Source organism: Oryctolagus cuniculus, chromosome 21 (assembly GCF_964237555.1).
Source record: "Oryctolagus cuniculus chromosome 21, mOryCun1.1, whole genome shotgun sequence".
Classification (NCBI taxonomy): Eukaryota; Metazoa; Chordata; class Mammalia; order Lagomorpha; family Leporidae; genus Oryctolagus; species Oryctolagus cuniculus.
The window spans coordinates 22,980,833-22,995,544 of NC_091452.1; the positions used below are offsets into that span (position 1 = coordinate 22,980,833).

Below are 14,712 nucleotides of genomic sequence, written 5' to 3' on the forward strand. Positions count from 1 at the left end.
GTGTCACATAGGAGAGTTGTTACGTATCAGCTCTCAGTTATTGGGAGTAAGGAACATGATGGCAGTGCCCGAGTAATGGGACAGGCAGGTAGAGACTACACATATATTTAAATGGGGCCGTTTACCTTCCTGAAAGTGGCTGGAAAATACAGAACGGGATGATAAGGGAGTACCAGAAAAACTATTGCAGTGATGGAAACAGTACTGGTGGTTTATTCAAAACCATCTCCAGCGCTAGACTTAGAAAGTGGTCTGTTCGACCTGAAAGGCCGCTGGATGATTGCAGGAGCTGAGACCTGGAGAGGTTAAGTGACTCACCCAGCACAGCGGGGTTGGGTGTTTCACGGCTGTGTGGCAGAGCTGTGATTGCTGTCATGTTGGGAGCTGAATTCCAGAGAGAGAGAGATTGTCTTCTTTCTTTAGGGGGGCACTGCGTGGCTGTTGTAGCACCGTCATTGTATTATTTTTTTTTGCTTTGTCATCTGTCAAGCGACTTTGAGAACGTGCATCTTCTTTATCCATCACTTCATAAAATAGAGGGAGGGAGAAACTGAGGCCCAGGTGAGCCGTGGCTTGTGTGGTGCATGCTGGGAGTCGGGGGCCCAGTCTAATGTGCCCCCCAGGTTCACTCTGCTCCCGTAACCGCTCTGCACTCCAGCAGGACAGATCTCAGGAACTGCAAACATGTCTTTCCCCCCTTAAAAAACTGTAATAATTCATTCTGTTTTGAAAGACTTATGAGAACTTAAAAATCTCCATTTAGTGGCTTCCCAAGGTGCTATGATTTGTTTCTTACTAGTCTCTTTTGTTCTGTGGAAAATTTTTCTTCTTTAGTTCTTTGAGATTTAGATTTCCTTGCCAAGGTATTTTTAGAGAGGAAATCAGTATGTGTCACCAAAGGGGTAAAGTATATACCTTAAGGCCTAATTATGCAATTAGAGTTTTAATAAGGAGTGTCATAAATTCTGGCTTCATTGCAATCATTACTTAGAAGACTGTTCTACTCAGAAGCCTCATCCAGTCATCATCATTACCATTAGTGTCAGCAGCCAACCACAAGCGTTCATCGAGTGTCCATAGATTGTGTAACCCTTGCTGGGATTCTGGGAGACTTCAGGAGCTTGTGGGGGGCAGGCATTTAGCCTCGTGGTTAAGACACCAGTTGGGATGCTGACATCCCATAAAGAAGCTCCTGGGTTCAATTCCTAGCTCCTGCTTCCTGCCAGCGCAGACTGTGGAGGGCAGCAGTGAGGACTCAGTGTTTAGGTTCCTGCTGCTCAGGTGGGAGAACTGGATTGAGTTCTATGCTCCTGGCTTTGACTAGGCCCAGACCTGGCTGGCCGTTATAGGCATCTGGGGAGTGAACCAGCAGAGGGAAGCTGCATTGTTTGTCTCCCTGCCTCAGATGAATCAGTGAGTGTGTGTGTGTGTGTGTGTGTGTGTGTGTGTGTGTTAGCCCTTGCCTTCAAGGCATGTGTGATCTGCAGCACTGGAAGAAAGACAAGAAACTTAAGAAAGACACTTAATTTTCCTACACGTATAAAGTACATCCTGATTTGTACATGAGTTTGGAGGTGGAGGGGCAGTGATGAGATAAATGGATCATGGAAGGGTCTGGTATGAAACACTAGAGGCACGTATTGCTGCTGGCTTCGGGTGCTCAGCCTGGAGTCTAACAAGGCAGGATAATTGGTTGCAGGAGGGAGGAAGCGACTGGTGGAGAACCTTGAAACCAATCATTTAAATAGATTTGGTTTAATAACAGAGGTGATTGGAGGAGTGGGAGAAGAAAATTACTTGTTATGGTTGATTATGGCAGAACTGACAGGGCAAAAGATTGGAGTTTTGTTTTGTTTGTTTGTTTTCAAAGAGGACAGTGCCAGTTTGGGAGACCTTGCCCTGATTCAGATGAGGGGTGTAGGGTTTGGGAGTGGGGGAGCAGAGGAAGCGAATCTCTCTCTTCCTCTCTTTTTCCATGATCTTGGTTCTGCTAGAGGAGCCCCTTTCCCTCATGCTGAGAAATAATGGCTGAGTACAAGGTGGTGTGTCCTCTAATTGGGAACAGAAACGGCCGGATGGTTTTGCAGTTTAAGCTCATGAGACATAAGAGCCTGGTTTTGTGGTCACATCCTGAGTTGAGGTATACCTGTGTTGCTATGCTTTTGATCTTCTTTGAGTGATCAGAATAGATTTTAATGGACTTCATTACTCAATTTACTGCACTGCAGAATCATTGTTATACTTGGTTCTCTTGCATTTATCTGGTAAATTGAGGTTGTTGGCATCTTTTTTTTTTTTTTTTTTCAAAGCAGGCAAATAAAAGCTGGTGTGTGAGTATCTTAAATTCTCAGGTCTTCTGTAAGTCTGTTCTCATAGGCTAGCTGGGACTGCCAAAATCGGTTATGGATAACCATGGAGTGGAAAACTCACAGTCACCCTGGATTTTCCATTTCTGAAACGACAGGAGACATGTGGCACATGTCCTGAGCTTGGTGAGGCACTGTTCCTTCTGTTGCTCTCTGTAAGGGAGTTAACCTTTCCACAATTTTTGTGGCAAATGCTAGGGCAGCTTGTGAGCTAATTAGAAGGAACCCTGATAAGTGAATACTGGCTTTGTCAGTTCTCCTTCATTTTCTGTGGCATAGACAGCCAAATAGCATTCCATGTGTGGCTGATAATTTAGTCCCCACTCCCCCCAGACCTCTGTGCAACTAACTGTCGCTCCTCAGCCTTGGTGATGAATGTTCTGTGTAAAGCCCACCTTACTCCGTGGGTTCTCCTTACGCTTTCATACGCAGCAGCAGCCAAATTCCGTTCACTCTCTTCGAGAAACTTGTCCTCTAGCAGTGGCCTTTTCCCATCGTGTGGCTGCTCTCCTACTCACTCTGCACTGGGACATCTGCAAAGGCAAGGGGTTCCATTGCTGATGGCCGCATGGCACAGGGAACCAGGGGGGAAGCCATGTGAGGTTCTGCCGCAGCAACAAAGCAATGGCAGTTTTTGAGGGTGGAGGAGGGGTGCAGACCTGGCCCCTTGAGAGAAGGCTGTCACTAGATGTTACTCCTAATGCCTCCCCGGCTAATAGACCCCAATCAGCGCTGCAGGTGCTTGGTGCCAGTTGCTTCCTATAACAGAAAAGTGCTGCATTCCCTGTGTGCCTGCTGCGGAGGGTAAGTGCTTAGTGCTATTTACTTAAAACACTCTAGCTTGATAAATTACAAGCACTTCACTCTGGGTAAAGCTCATAAATTCAGCCCCTACCAAAAAAAAAAAAAAAAAAAATCACAAGCTGACAGCACTTAGTCCTGTTTATAAAGTTCATGCACATCTATCTTTGATACAGGCACAAGTATATATCCATGAAATAGCACCACGGCCCGGCGGAGTCCTGGCAGAGCACAGCCATGACTCCCTCCCGTTGGCCCCCACGCCCCAAGGGCACCTTGAGGAGGAGGCCTGCGGAGGGGGAGCGTCCAGCACTAAGGCCCAGGCCCCCCCCCCCCCGATTTCCGTCTCCCTGCAAACCGCCTCCCTCATTCCCTGCACTTGTCTTTCCCATCTGTTTGCCCACTCCCCAGATCCCTCTGCTCTGCTAGGCTGCGGTGAAGCAGGGAGCAGTGGTGGACTGAGAACACTTCGGCTGGAAAAAGATGGCTTTTTAAACATTTATTTGAAAAATATCTGAGAAAGAGAGAGAGCACTCCCATCTGCTGGTTCATTCTCCCAAATGCCCCCAGTGGCCATGGGGCCAAAGCCTCGAGCCAGGGACTCAATCCGGGTCTCCTCTGTGGGTGGGAGGCAGCCGACCGCTTGAGCCATCGTTCCTGCCTCGCAGGTTCCGCGTTAGCAGGAAGCTGCATCAGGAGCTGGAGCCAGGTATCTGGTAGAGGTACTCTGATATGGGACGGGAGCATCTTGACCACTGGGTCAAATACCCACCTCAAGAGATGGGTTTAAATGAACATTTGTCAGAACCAGGAGCTGTTCTGTTTTTGGCAGCCTGTTCAGGAAAAGTTAGAAACCCCAACATAAAGACCTGTACGTAGTCTGAGCACAGGGCCTGAAAGATTTACGTGCCATCAGCTGTCAGAAAAGAAAATATTTTCACAAGAAAATAAACATGAGCTCATCTCGTTGGTCCAACTTCCCAGAGCCCCACAGGTGTTGTTACAGATGCATCACTGCTCAGAAGCAGAGAGCCAGCGACCCAGGTAGGCGCCTGGTTCCTAATCAGTTGTGGACAGGCAGAGTCGTCACACCCATCAGACCGAGGCTGCAGATTCTGCAGTGAACATTCAGTACTGCAGATAGGCTAATTATGCTGTTTGTCAGATACTAGAAAAAGTGCAAAGAACATTCCTTCACTCTGCAACAGCTTGGACTCAAGCTACAGACATGCTGTTCCCTCCGGCTGGCGTGACCTCCCTTCCGTCAGCCCCTTCACCACCCGGTGTCCACGACCCACCCGTGACAGCAGCCCCTTGGGAAGACCCTCACATCCCTCCTTTCCTGTCCCCCCAGGCCCGAGTTGGGTTCCCACAGCACCCTGTCCTGTTAGCACTTCCCAGGTCGTGTTTTTGTTATTCATTTATCTGTCTTCCCCGTCAGGCATAAACAGGGACAGTGTCTTGTCCTGAATTCATCATGTATCGCCTGTGCTGAGCACAATGACTAGGATGTGGTGGGTGCTCAGTAAATGTTTGTCAAGTGGGTGATCGTCTGGGTAGCTCAATGAGAACTGATGGTGCCCTTCCTGACCTGTCATCCATCATCCTCGGTGAAGGCGGGCTGGAGGCTGTGAGCAGCACCGCCTGGGAGGAGGCAGGTTCAGAATTAACAATAACCACCCCTTATGGAGGATTTATTTACTGTGGGTCGAGCCCTGTCGTAGGCATTTTAAATCTATTAATGCACTTAATCCCTAGATCAGTCTGTTAAGCCAGGTTCTGTTTATTATCCCCAGGGGAGAGCACAAGGAAGTCCAATAACTGCCCAAGGTCACCCAGTGACAGCGCTGAGATTCATGCTGATAGTGGGCACCCATCACTTATCTGTGCCTTCTACACTGCCTCCTGGAAAGAATTAAGCCCTAGCGTCCTAAGGCATCCATCGTATGTAACAGTTTAACTGCCAGAAGGGTATTAGTTATGTCCATCCTTGGGAGTGTGGGAGAAGTAGTCACCAAGTACCTTTATGGGCTCTGTGGTTCACTTGAGAGAGGTGGAGTGAGATGGCTGACAAGGAGTTGGTTTTAGATGCTAGTTCTGGCCTTCTGGGAAACACAGCTGTCTTCTCTAGTCTGCAATCTTCTGTCAAGTGGAGTTACATTGTTTCCTTTTCCTTTAAGGAATGCCTGTTGACATTCGCCTATGGTGTTTCCTGTGCCCAGAACACACCAGGCTGCTCACTCCTTCTGCTCCAAGCCCAGTCTTCCCTGGCCCCTCTTTCCCACATAGGTCATTTTCAGTGTCATTTCCCTATTTCTCCTGGTCACATCCTAGGGGGGTCCCCGTGAACCCTACAAGTGTTGTAGTGCTGAAAACTATACCTGGGTTGAGTATTTTTATTTAATTTTATTTATTTATTTATTTATTTATTTATTTTTTGTGAGAGAGAGAGGATGTGCTCCTATTCGAGAGAGAGAGAAAGAGAAAGGGCATTCTCATCTGTTTACTCACAACCCAAATTCCAGGAATGGGCCAGGCTGAAGACCCCGACCTGTCTGGGTCTGCCATGTGGGTGGCGGGGACCAACCACTTGAAACATGACTGCTGCCTCCCAGGATTTGCCTTAGCAGGAAGCTAGAGTCAGGAGCCAAAACCAGGCATGCAAACTAGGCACTCCCAGGCTCCTTAGCAAACCCCACCCCTGGAGTTGTTGTTGTTATCTTTTTTTTTGCATGGAGTGAGGGAGGTGATTGTCTTCCTAGCCGGTTACAGTACTAGATCTCTGAGAGCAGACTTGTCTGGTTCCAGTTTATCCCCGGCACTGCGGGCAGTACTTGGACACAGTGCGTGTCCTCTAAATGTTTGTGGAAGGAGTAGATGAACCCGGGGTGGGGGTAGGGGTGGGGAGGTGATGTGATTTTGCACTCAGCCTCTGATCTGGGGATTTTACGTAGTCAAGGTGAATCTGTTGGACAGCCAGTGTTTGCCGAGTCTTTGTGCGTGCGTGCTCACCTGGACGCTGGGGACTGAGAAGATGACTAATAGTGCTCTGGCTTGGAGGCGCCTACCATGTAGGGGGACACTCAGATGACAGTGAGTCACTTCACTGCATCAGCACAGTGCGCCGCCTGTGAAAAAAAAAAAAACGAAGACGAGCTCGCTCATGTCCTGGCAAGCCGGCTGGCACCCAGGAAGCCCCGTTCACAGCCGAAGACCTGCCTTCCACGAGGTCCTGAGAAGTGCCCGGCGCATCTGTGGCCAAGAAGTAGAACCCCACATTAGGAAGGCCCAGCAGGTGTCCTACATCTGGGGAGGGCCGCTCAGAGAAGTCCTGCCTCTTAGAGGTCACGGCACGTTGCGGTCAGATTTAACCAAGCAGACACTCCTTACTTGCTTGCTTAAAAGAGAGCATCTTGTCTTTTGTAAGTGGACTCAGGGCTTTAAGTCAACTATATTTAGAGCATCTCCCTGGTTGCCTTAGTTCCCTTAACCTACTCTTGTCTCAAACCTAATTGTGCATCTCTTCCTCCCAGATCTGCTGCCTCTCTTGTGTCTCATCCTTGTTGACTGGCAGCTCCGCACTGAAGCGGAAGTGCCTGTGTCTGTGTCCCTCAGTTTTCCTCCTCCAGTCCCATTCGGACCCGGCTCTGGGTGCGTCTCCTGGCCACTTGCCAGGCCGCAGTCTTCCCCTCAACGGCCACCCTTTTAGCAGGAGTTGGCTTCCTGCCTGCCCTTCTTGGTTCTGGGCTCCTTGCCTCTCCTTCTCCTCCCAGTCGTAGAGGGCATCCGGAATGCACATCTGAGCCTGTTGCTCCTCTGACAATGGCCTTTGGCTGGTCCCGCATCGCACGCCGAACCGCCTCTTGAGCCCAGCTGTCAGTCTCAGTTCCACCAGACAACTGGCAGTTCCCTGTAGAGATCATGATTTAAAGGGAAAACATTTATTTTATTATTTATTTGAAAGGCAGAGTTACAGAGAAAGGGAGAAAGAGTGAGAGAGAGAGGTCGACTTTCCATCCATTGGTTCACTCCCAGATGGCTGGACTAGGTCAAAGCCAGGAGCCTGGAACTCCATCCAGGTCTCCCATGTAGGTGGAGGGGCCCAAGCACTTGGGCCATCTTTCACTGCTTTCCCAGGTGCATTAACAGGAAGCTGGGTCAGAAGTGGAGCAGCCGGGACTCGAACCAGTGCCCTCATGGGATGCCGGCATTGCAAGCCCAGCTTAACCCACTGTACCACAACACTGGCCCTGACATCATGATTTTTATATAGACTCATTTCCTTCTCTCCTTCTTCTAACCTCATTTTTTTTAATTCTTAAAAAACATTTAATTTTTCCAAATTATTGATTTAATTTATTTGAAAGACAGAGTTTTTTTGTTTGTTTGTTTTTGTTTTTGTTTTGGACAGGCAGAGTTAGACAGTGAGATAGAGACAGAGAGAAAGGTCTTCCTTCCGTTGGTTCACCCCCCAAATGGCTGCCACGGCGCTGCGCCAATCCGAAGCCAGGAGCCAGGCACTTCCTCCTGGTCTCCCATGTGGGTGCAGGGCCCAAGCACTTGGGCCATCCTCCACTGCCTTCCCAGGCCACAACAGAGAGCTGGACTGGAAGAGGAGCGACCGGGACAGAATCCAGCGCCCCAACTGGGACTAGAACCCCGGGGTGCAGGCGCTGCAGACGGAAGATTAGCCATGTGAGCCGTGGCACTGGCCAGACAGAGCTCTCTTATCCATTGATCTGTCACCCAAATCCCTGCAACAGCTGGGGCTGGGCTGCTAAAGCTGGGAACTTAATCCAGGCCTCCCTTGTGGGAGGCAGGGACCCAACTACCTGAACCATCACTTGCTGCCTCCCAGGGCGCACATTAGTCGGAAACTGGAACCAGGAGTGGAACTAGGACTTGAACCCAGGCACTCCAGCATGGGTACCAGCATCCCAAATGGTGTCTCAGCCTTCTGTGCCACATCCCCGCCCCTCACTTGTTTTCATTTCTGACCTAGATCCATGCCTGTTTTCCCTGTAGGAATCCTGCTTACACCATTATGTAGCCTTCAGTCAAAGTTAAAAATCTAAGCAGAGCATTCTGAAAAGGTGTGAGAATTTTTTCTCTTCACTTCTTGCAAGTTCCTGGGGGGGGCAAACACATTGTCTTTTTGCATCCAACAAATGTTATTTTACATCTTAAAAACAAAGAAGTGTAGGGCAGCCTTTTGGCTCGGAGCTTAAGTCACCACTTGGGATGCCTGCATTCCGCTCAGAGTGTCTGGATTTGAGTTCTGCTTCTGACTCCAGCTTCCCTGGCAGGCAGCAGTTACGGCTCCAGGACTCCAGTCTCTGCCGCCCGTGTGGGAGGCCCTGACTGAGTTCCTGGCTCCCAGCTTCCTGCTGGCCCAGACCTGGCTGTTGCAGGCAAATATTTGGGGAGTAAACCAATAGATGGAAGATCTCTGTTTTTCAAATAAAAGTAAAATGAAAGCGGAAAATGAAGTAGAAGAGAACACAGGAAAACTGCATTAATACAATACTACGTTGAAGGATTTAAACTCCCGAGTTTGAGTTCCCGCAGCCTCTCCCCAGCGGCTTTCCTTTCTGTGTGCTGCACATCGCATCTGCACACAGCCCAGTCCCTTCGTGCCAAACCCAGCCCAGCCTTGGCCATGAGTTATGGCGGGGTGGGAGTCGTTACCTTGATCTTCTTGGCCTCTGGGTGTTTAACTTCTCCAAGTTAATGCCTCCTCCTTAGTGTTACATTATCTTGTAGTGAAGTAGTCATTTATAATTTATATACTGTGTGCTGGCTTAAAATAGAGACAAGAGGATAATCAGCATCCCGAAGCTTCTAGTTTTCCAAAATAACATTTCCTCAGTGAAGTCTGCCTGTAGGAATTGAAACCTGCCGTGAATTGAAAAGCCCTTTGTCCTGTTGTCAGACAGGGAAATGGATGTGCCTGTTATTCAGCTGAGCACTGGAGAGAAGGGGATCATGTTTTGGGGGAAAAAAAAAACACAACTCATCATTTTATTTTATTCCACTCAAAAGAATCTCTACAACCTCCATCTTTGTAGTGTTCCAGGAACCCCGTTATAGTAGAGGGGGTGGCATAGAGCTGGAGGGCAGTTAGGAGGAAGGGCCACGGGAAGAACAGAAGCTGATACGCACGCCCTCAACCACTTGTCTGCTGTGGTCTTGGTGACCTTCCATCTGGGCTGACTGCAGACACAGAAGGGATGGGCTTGCCTGTTGCGGGCCACCCTGTTCATTGACCATAAATTAAAAATACAAGGACCACTTGAAAACATCCCTGTAGAATTAGGTTTTTGCAGAAATGCCAATCAGATACCGGAAGTCTAACTTACTTTCCGCCTGTCACCCGGAGGGCAAGTCTTCTGGTCCTTGTCATTGTGGGTCTTTAGTGAGCCAGGACTCTGGTGGAGATTTCTAACAGGGCAGGAGAAAGGATGGATGCTTCTGCAGTGGAGTGGTCTCGTTCTTCCCATCTGTGACCTTGTACTTGAATTCCCAGATTACTCTTACCATCTCTGAGATGTGTCTCATGTGTTCACAACTGCAGCCAAGGATGTTTGGCTGTTTTTGGGTGGGGGTGGCTGGGGTGGGGAGGGAGGGGGAGTAGCCACCAGAGGGTAGCCGGGGAGCGTGCTGGGTGATTTAATGGGAAGGCCACTAGGTGGCAACATTCACCAAGCTTCTCTAACCCTGTAAAGATACTGCCCTTGCTTCGGGTCCTTTTTTTTTTTTTTTTTTTTTTTTTTGACAGGCAGAGTGGACAGTGAGAGAGAGAGAGACAGAGAGAAAGGTCTTCCTTTGCCGTTGGTTCACCCTCCAATGGCCGCCGCTGCAGCCGGCGCACCGCGCTGATCCGATGGCAGGAGCCAGGATCCAGGTGCTTTTCCTGGTCTCCCATGGGGTGCAGGGCCCAAGCACCTGGGCCATCCTCCACTGCGCTCCCGGGCCACAGCAGAGAGCTGGCCTGGAAGAGGGGCTGAACCAGGACAGAATCTGGTGCCCCGACCGGGACTAGAACTCGGTGTGCCGGCGCCGCAAGGTGGAGGATTAGCCTATTGAGCCACGGCGCCGGCCTGCTTCGGGTCCTTTTGACAGCGAGGCTGTAGCATAAACACACGGCAGTATATTGCTGTCTGTTCATCACCTGGCTTAGACACTGAGAGCCTGAAATCGCACCGTGTGACTGTGGGAGAACTGCTTTCCCACAGCAGAGGCCTGAGATTGGGCTGTCTGGTCTCTGGGTTCATTGTCTCCAAGATTTAAGACTTTGATTGCAACTTTCTCCTGTATATTTTAAAAACTTTTAGTAAAAAACTTTAAACAAAAAGTTGACTTTTATCAAGGATCTGAGTCATGATTTAAAAAAAAAAAAAATCAGCACACTCTCAAGGGACTAACTGTCCCCAGGGGACAGCCATCTACTGGGTTAACTCAGGAGCCTGCACTGTCCTAAAGGAGGATGCGTATTTACCACCCCTCCTAAATTAGCAGCTCTGGCGATATTAAGATCTGTAAGAACTGTCCACGGGAGGAGGTGTTGTGTATGCTCTGCAGTGATTAGCCATTAAGCTCTAATTGGTATTTTCCCACTCATGGCTTTGTGTAGGAAGCTTTGACATTATTTAGGAACTCAGTGCTCCTCGGCCATCTTTGTATCACCCCCACGTTTCAGTCTGCCACTGCGGAGAGGAAGTTCATCCGCGAGGAGGTCGCGAGTTTTGCTCACGTGGTCCTTTCCTGTCGCTTGGTTATGTTGCAGATGAAGTGGAAAGGGAAGGACCTGTTTGACTTGGTGTGCCGGACTCTGGGGCTTCGGGAAACCTGGTTCTTCGGACTGCAGTACACGATCAAGGACACCGTGGCCTGGCTCAAAATGGACAAGAAGGTTGGGCTGAAACGTGTTGAATCCCGAGGGCTGGCCTGCCCGTCTGCTTTTCCCAGGGTTCCTAGCTTACTTGCCTGTTGCGAGGGCATTGCAGCTACCTGCTAGCACAAGGGCCGGGGTCCTGAGTGAAGTCAGCAGGAAGCAGGAGAGGCTGCTTGCTTTCTGTTCGTCCACGCAAGCAGAATCACCTGGATTAAGCTGTCGCCAGCTTTGGCTTCTTCACCCGTTGTCACCAGCCCTATTGCCGTTGGCGTTCTGCCTTCTAGTTTATTGAACCATTAATCAGGCCTTGTGAATTAAAATTACTATTATCTTCTTACACTTTTTTTTTTAACAATTCATGTCTTTGGAAGATTCTCCTGGGGCTCATGTTCTTCAGGGAATTTTTAGAAGTCTTTATGAGGAACACCGTGGCCCAACCTGAATGGATCATTAATGTGATCTAAGGAATGGGAGTGCCTGGTGCCTGTGGCGAAGGCAGAATGTTCATTTTGTCCTCAGGATTCTCCGGGGCTCCGAGGTGGAGAAGTCTGGGCTCCTGGCGATTTTACTGTGGCTTGGAAATGGACGTTGCTAAACCCCTACGTGGGTTCCTCCATTCCCACAAAGACACGCTTGCCTGCTTACGTGCCTGCCTAACCATGATGACAGCTGGGGAGCGGGGTAGGGACGGTGGGGATGCTTTTGTCAGTCTCTCCTAAAAGACACCTGAATCTCGAAGTCAGAACGTGTCAGATTCTTATCCCATGTGGTGCCCGCAGCAGATGCCCACGTGCAGTTATTTTCCACTGCATAGCATGAGCAACCGTGAAGATCTGCTGTTTTACCAGCTTGGCTCCAAACTTAAGTGTTCAAATTGTGTCCACATACAGGGGCACATCAAAAACTTCATGGAGAAATGGAATCAAAAGAGAGGTTTATTTTGGCACAAAAATTTTTAAAGATCCATGCATATGAGAAGTCTTTGAAAAGCTCCTGGTGGGGAGTGGGTGTTCTGTGTTGCCTGTGTCCCATTTGGAGTATGATGCCTGTCTCCGGCTCCTGATTCCAGCTTCCTACTGATGCAGACCCTGCGAGGCAGTGGTGATGGCTCAATAACTGGGTCTCTGCCACCCACATGGGAAACCTGGGTTAATTTCCTTGTTCCTGGGTTCAACCCCGGCCAGGGTCCACTGCAGGCATTTGGGGGAGTGAACCAGCAGATAAGAGCTCACTGTCTCTTTCTGCCTACTGAATAAATAATTTTAAAAAATTGTTCAGGGGAAATACATACTATGAAAAAACTATGCATGGTTTTCAATTTCTTTTTACACCAAAATAAGCTCATCTTTTAATCGTCGCCCTTTTCAATGAACTTTTTGAAGTACTCTCATAAGTACATAGTAATCTGTCAAATGGTAATTCCTAAGTGGTACAAAAGTACCACTGAGTGCTGGTGTCAGCGAGGGTGGCCTAGACCGGATGCCTTTTGAATTTCCTGGGCACTGCCACCTAGAATTGGCCAGGAGCATGGAGAATTATGTTTCAGGAAATCAAAGACAGCAAATTTCTGTTTCTTCTTCTTCTTTTTTTCTTTTGGAAAAAAGATTTATTGATTTGAAAGGCAGCGTTGGAGAGGGAGAGACAGATAGAGATCTTTCATCTGCTGGTTCAGTCCACAGATGGCTATGCTGGTGTGAAGCCAGGAGCCAGGGGCTTCTTCCAGGTCTACCACGTGGGTACAGGGACCCAAATACCTGGGCCATCCTTTGCTACTTTTCCAGGCCCATTGTTAGGGAGCTGGATCAAAAGTGGAGCAGCGCCCATACGGAATGTGGGCATTGCAGGTGGCAGTTTTACCCACTGTGCCACAGCACTGGCTCCCCAGTTTCTGTATCCTTTTACGATTCTCCGCAAAGTGAATTTTAAATCGTACCTGAATGTTGGCCAAATGGATATTAGACTGGGGGCATCAGGAGCCATGGAACTTGGTGCTCAAAGGAAATAAATTATGACACATGTTAATGGAGCCTGGTAGCCTGTCCCATGGCATGTTTATGTGCTGAAATGAAACTCGCTCTGGAGAGCAGGTGGTCCAGGCTTTTCTCAGCATGGATGGAATTGTTCAAAGATGAAAGGCAATGGTTTAGTGACTGTGCTCCTGGCATTTGGGAGGACATTTCTGCAGGTTCCTGAGACAAAGGGCTGCCACAGTGGACACGTTTCATTCTGCAGCTCAGTTCATCTTTAGCTGACTCAGAAAGACCTAGTTCATCGTTTCAACGTTCCAGTCCAACGTAGATCTAAATGCTAGTGGTAGGCAGCAAGCAGAAACAGGAGATTCCACTGCTTCGTAGAATTATAAAGCCGTTAGCCTACCATGAAGGGTAATGGCCACGACCTCTGAGCTACACATTTCCAGTTTTGAACTTTCTGTGGCCTTGAGAACTTTTGTGTCTTAGTCTTATATCCACTCAGCCCATGGGGATATTGGTTAATTTGGTTCAGATCTACAGTGTGAAGTGAATATTATCTCTTACGATAAAAGGCTTTGAGAATGCTTCCAACTGTAGAATCACCACCTTTGAAAAGTGTGATGAATTTAGCAGGAAAAAAACGTTTTAGATGCTGCCTGCCCAAGGTGCTTTGATAGCATGGGAGGAAGGGGTTCCAACCGCTCTGTCTTTTGGTCTGCAATCCCGCAGGTGCTGGATCACGACGTTTCCAAGGAAGAACCAGTCACCTTTCACTTCCTGGCCAAATTTTATCCCGAGAATGCTGAGGAGGAGCTGGTTCAGGAGATCACACAACATTTATTCTTCCTGCAGGTACACCAGTCCGTGCTGCCTCCCCTCCCCCTCTCCCAGTTGTGAGGGAAGTCACCAGGTGAGGTGGCAGATTGGCTTGGGCAAAGCCCTGGGTGCCGACCACAGATGCTTTCCCGTTGCAGAAATGATCTGCCTGTGAATAGTCAGCCCCTTTGTTTCTGCAGTGGAAAAAAATCTTCAGCGTAGAAATGTGCTTGAACGATGAGAATTGGTGTCAGATGAAATTGCAGAGGTGTGAGGGTGAGGAGTGGATACGGGTAGCTACCTAACTTCTTTGAAGATAGATCCTGTTTTCTTCTAACTCACAAATACCCAGTAGTTGCACAGGAAGTCTAAAGAGAGAGTCCAGAGGTTCCGAATCTGCTCTCATTGAGAAGGGACTTCAGAACTCGGGGCCGCTCCGTGAACCCTCGCCTCTGGTACTGCACACATCCCGCTTCACGCCACCTTTGGTCTAGAACTGTCTTATTTCTCCCTCACTCCCTCCTTAGGTCGTGAGCCCTTAAAGGCGAGGCTCATTGAGTGCTCAGTAAGGACTTAATCAAACTGAAGAAACCATGAGATCTGTAACTCTAGGCTGACCACCAGGGCCGCAGGGTCGGGGCGATTAGTCTGAGGATGGAAATCTTTGCTGTGTTCCCCTGCTTGGACAGAGCACCTTCCCCATCCCCAATTTCATGCCTGGTTGCAGTGATTGGCATTGGGGCTGTCTGTGTGCCCCCAAGGTGCCCACTGTCGGTGGTGTAGAAGACTGCAGCAGAGGTGTTAATTACATGATTTCCCAATAGCCTATGTGTGGTTGTCACAAAGCCCTCCTGTAATTAAT

General features: G+C 48.9%; 1 protein-coding gene across 5 annotated transcripts in view; it reads left to right on the forward strand.

Annotated features, from left to right (window-relative positions):
- Window positions 1–14,712, forward strand: part of NF2 (NF2, moesin-ezrin-radixin like (MERLIN) tumor suppressor) — an 89,453-nt gene that overhangs the window by 22,308 nt on the left and 52,433 nt on the right. For 3 of the 5 annotated variants that reach the window (XM_002721163.5, XM_008274683.4, XM_070065782.1), the window contains exons 2-3: window positions 10,954–11,079; window positions 13,764–13,886. In XM_002721163.5, the coding sequence (XP_002721209.1) occupies window positions 10,954–11,079; window positions 13,764–13,886 (249 nt within the window). The remainder of the gene's footprint in view (window positions 1–10,953; window positions 11,080–13,763; window positions 13,887–14,712) is intronic. The other 2 variants (XM_070065784.1, XM_070065783.1) reach the window with 1 other exon arrangement.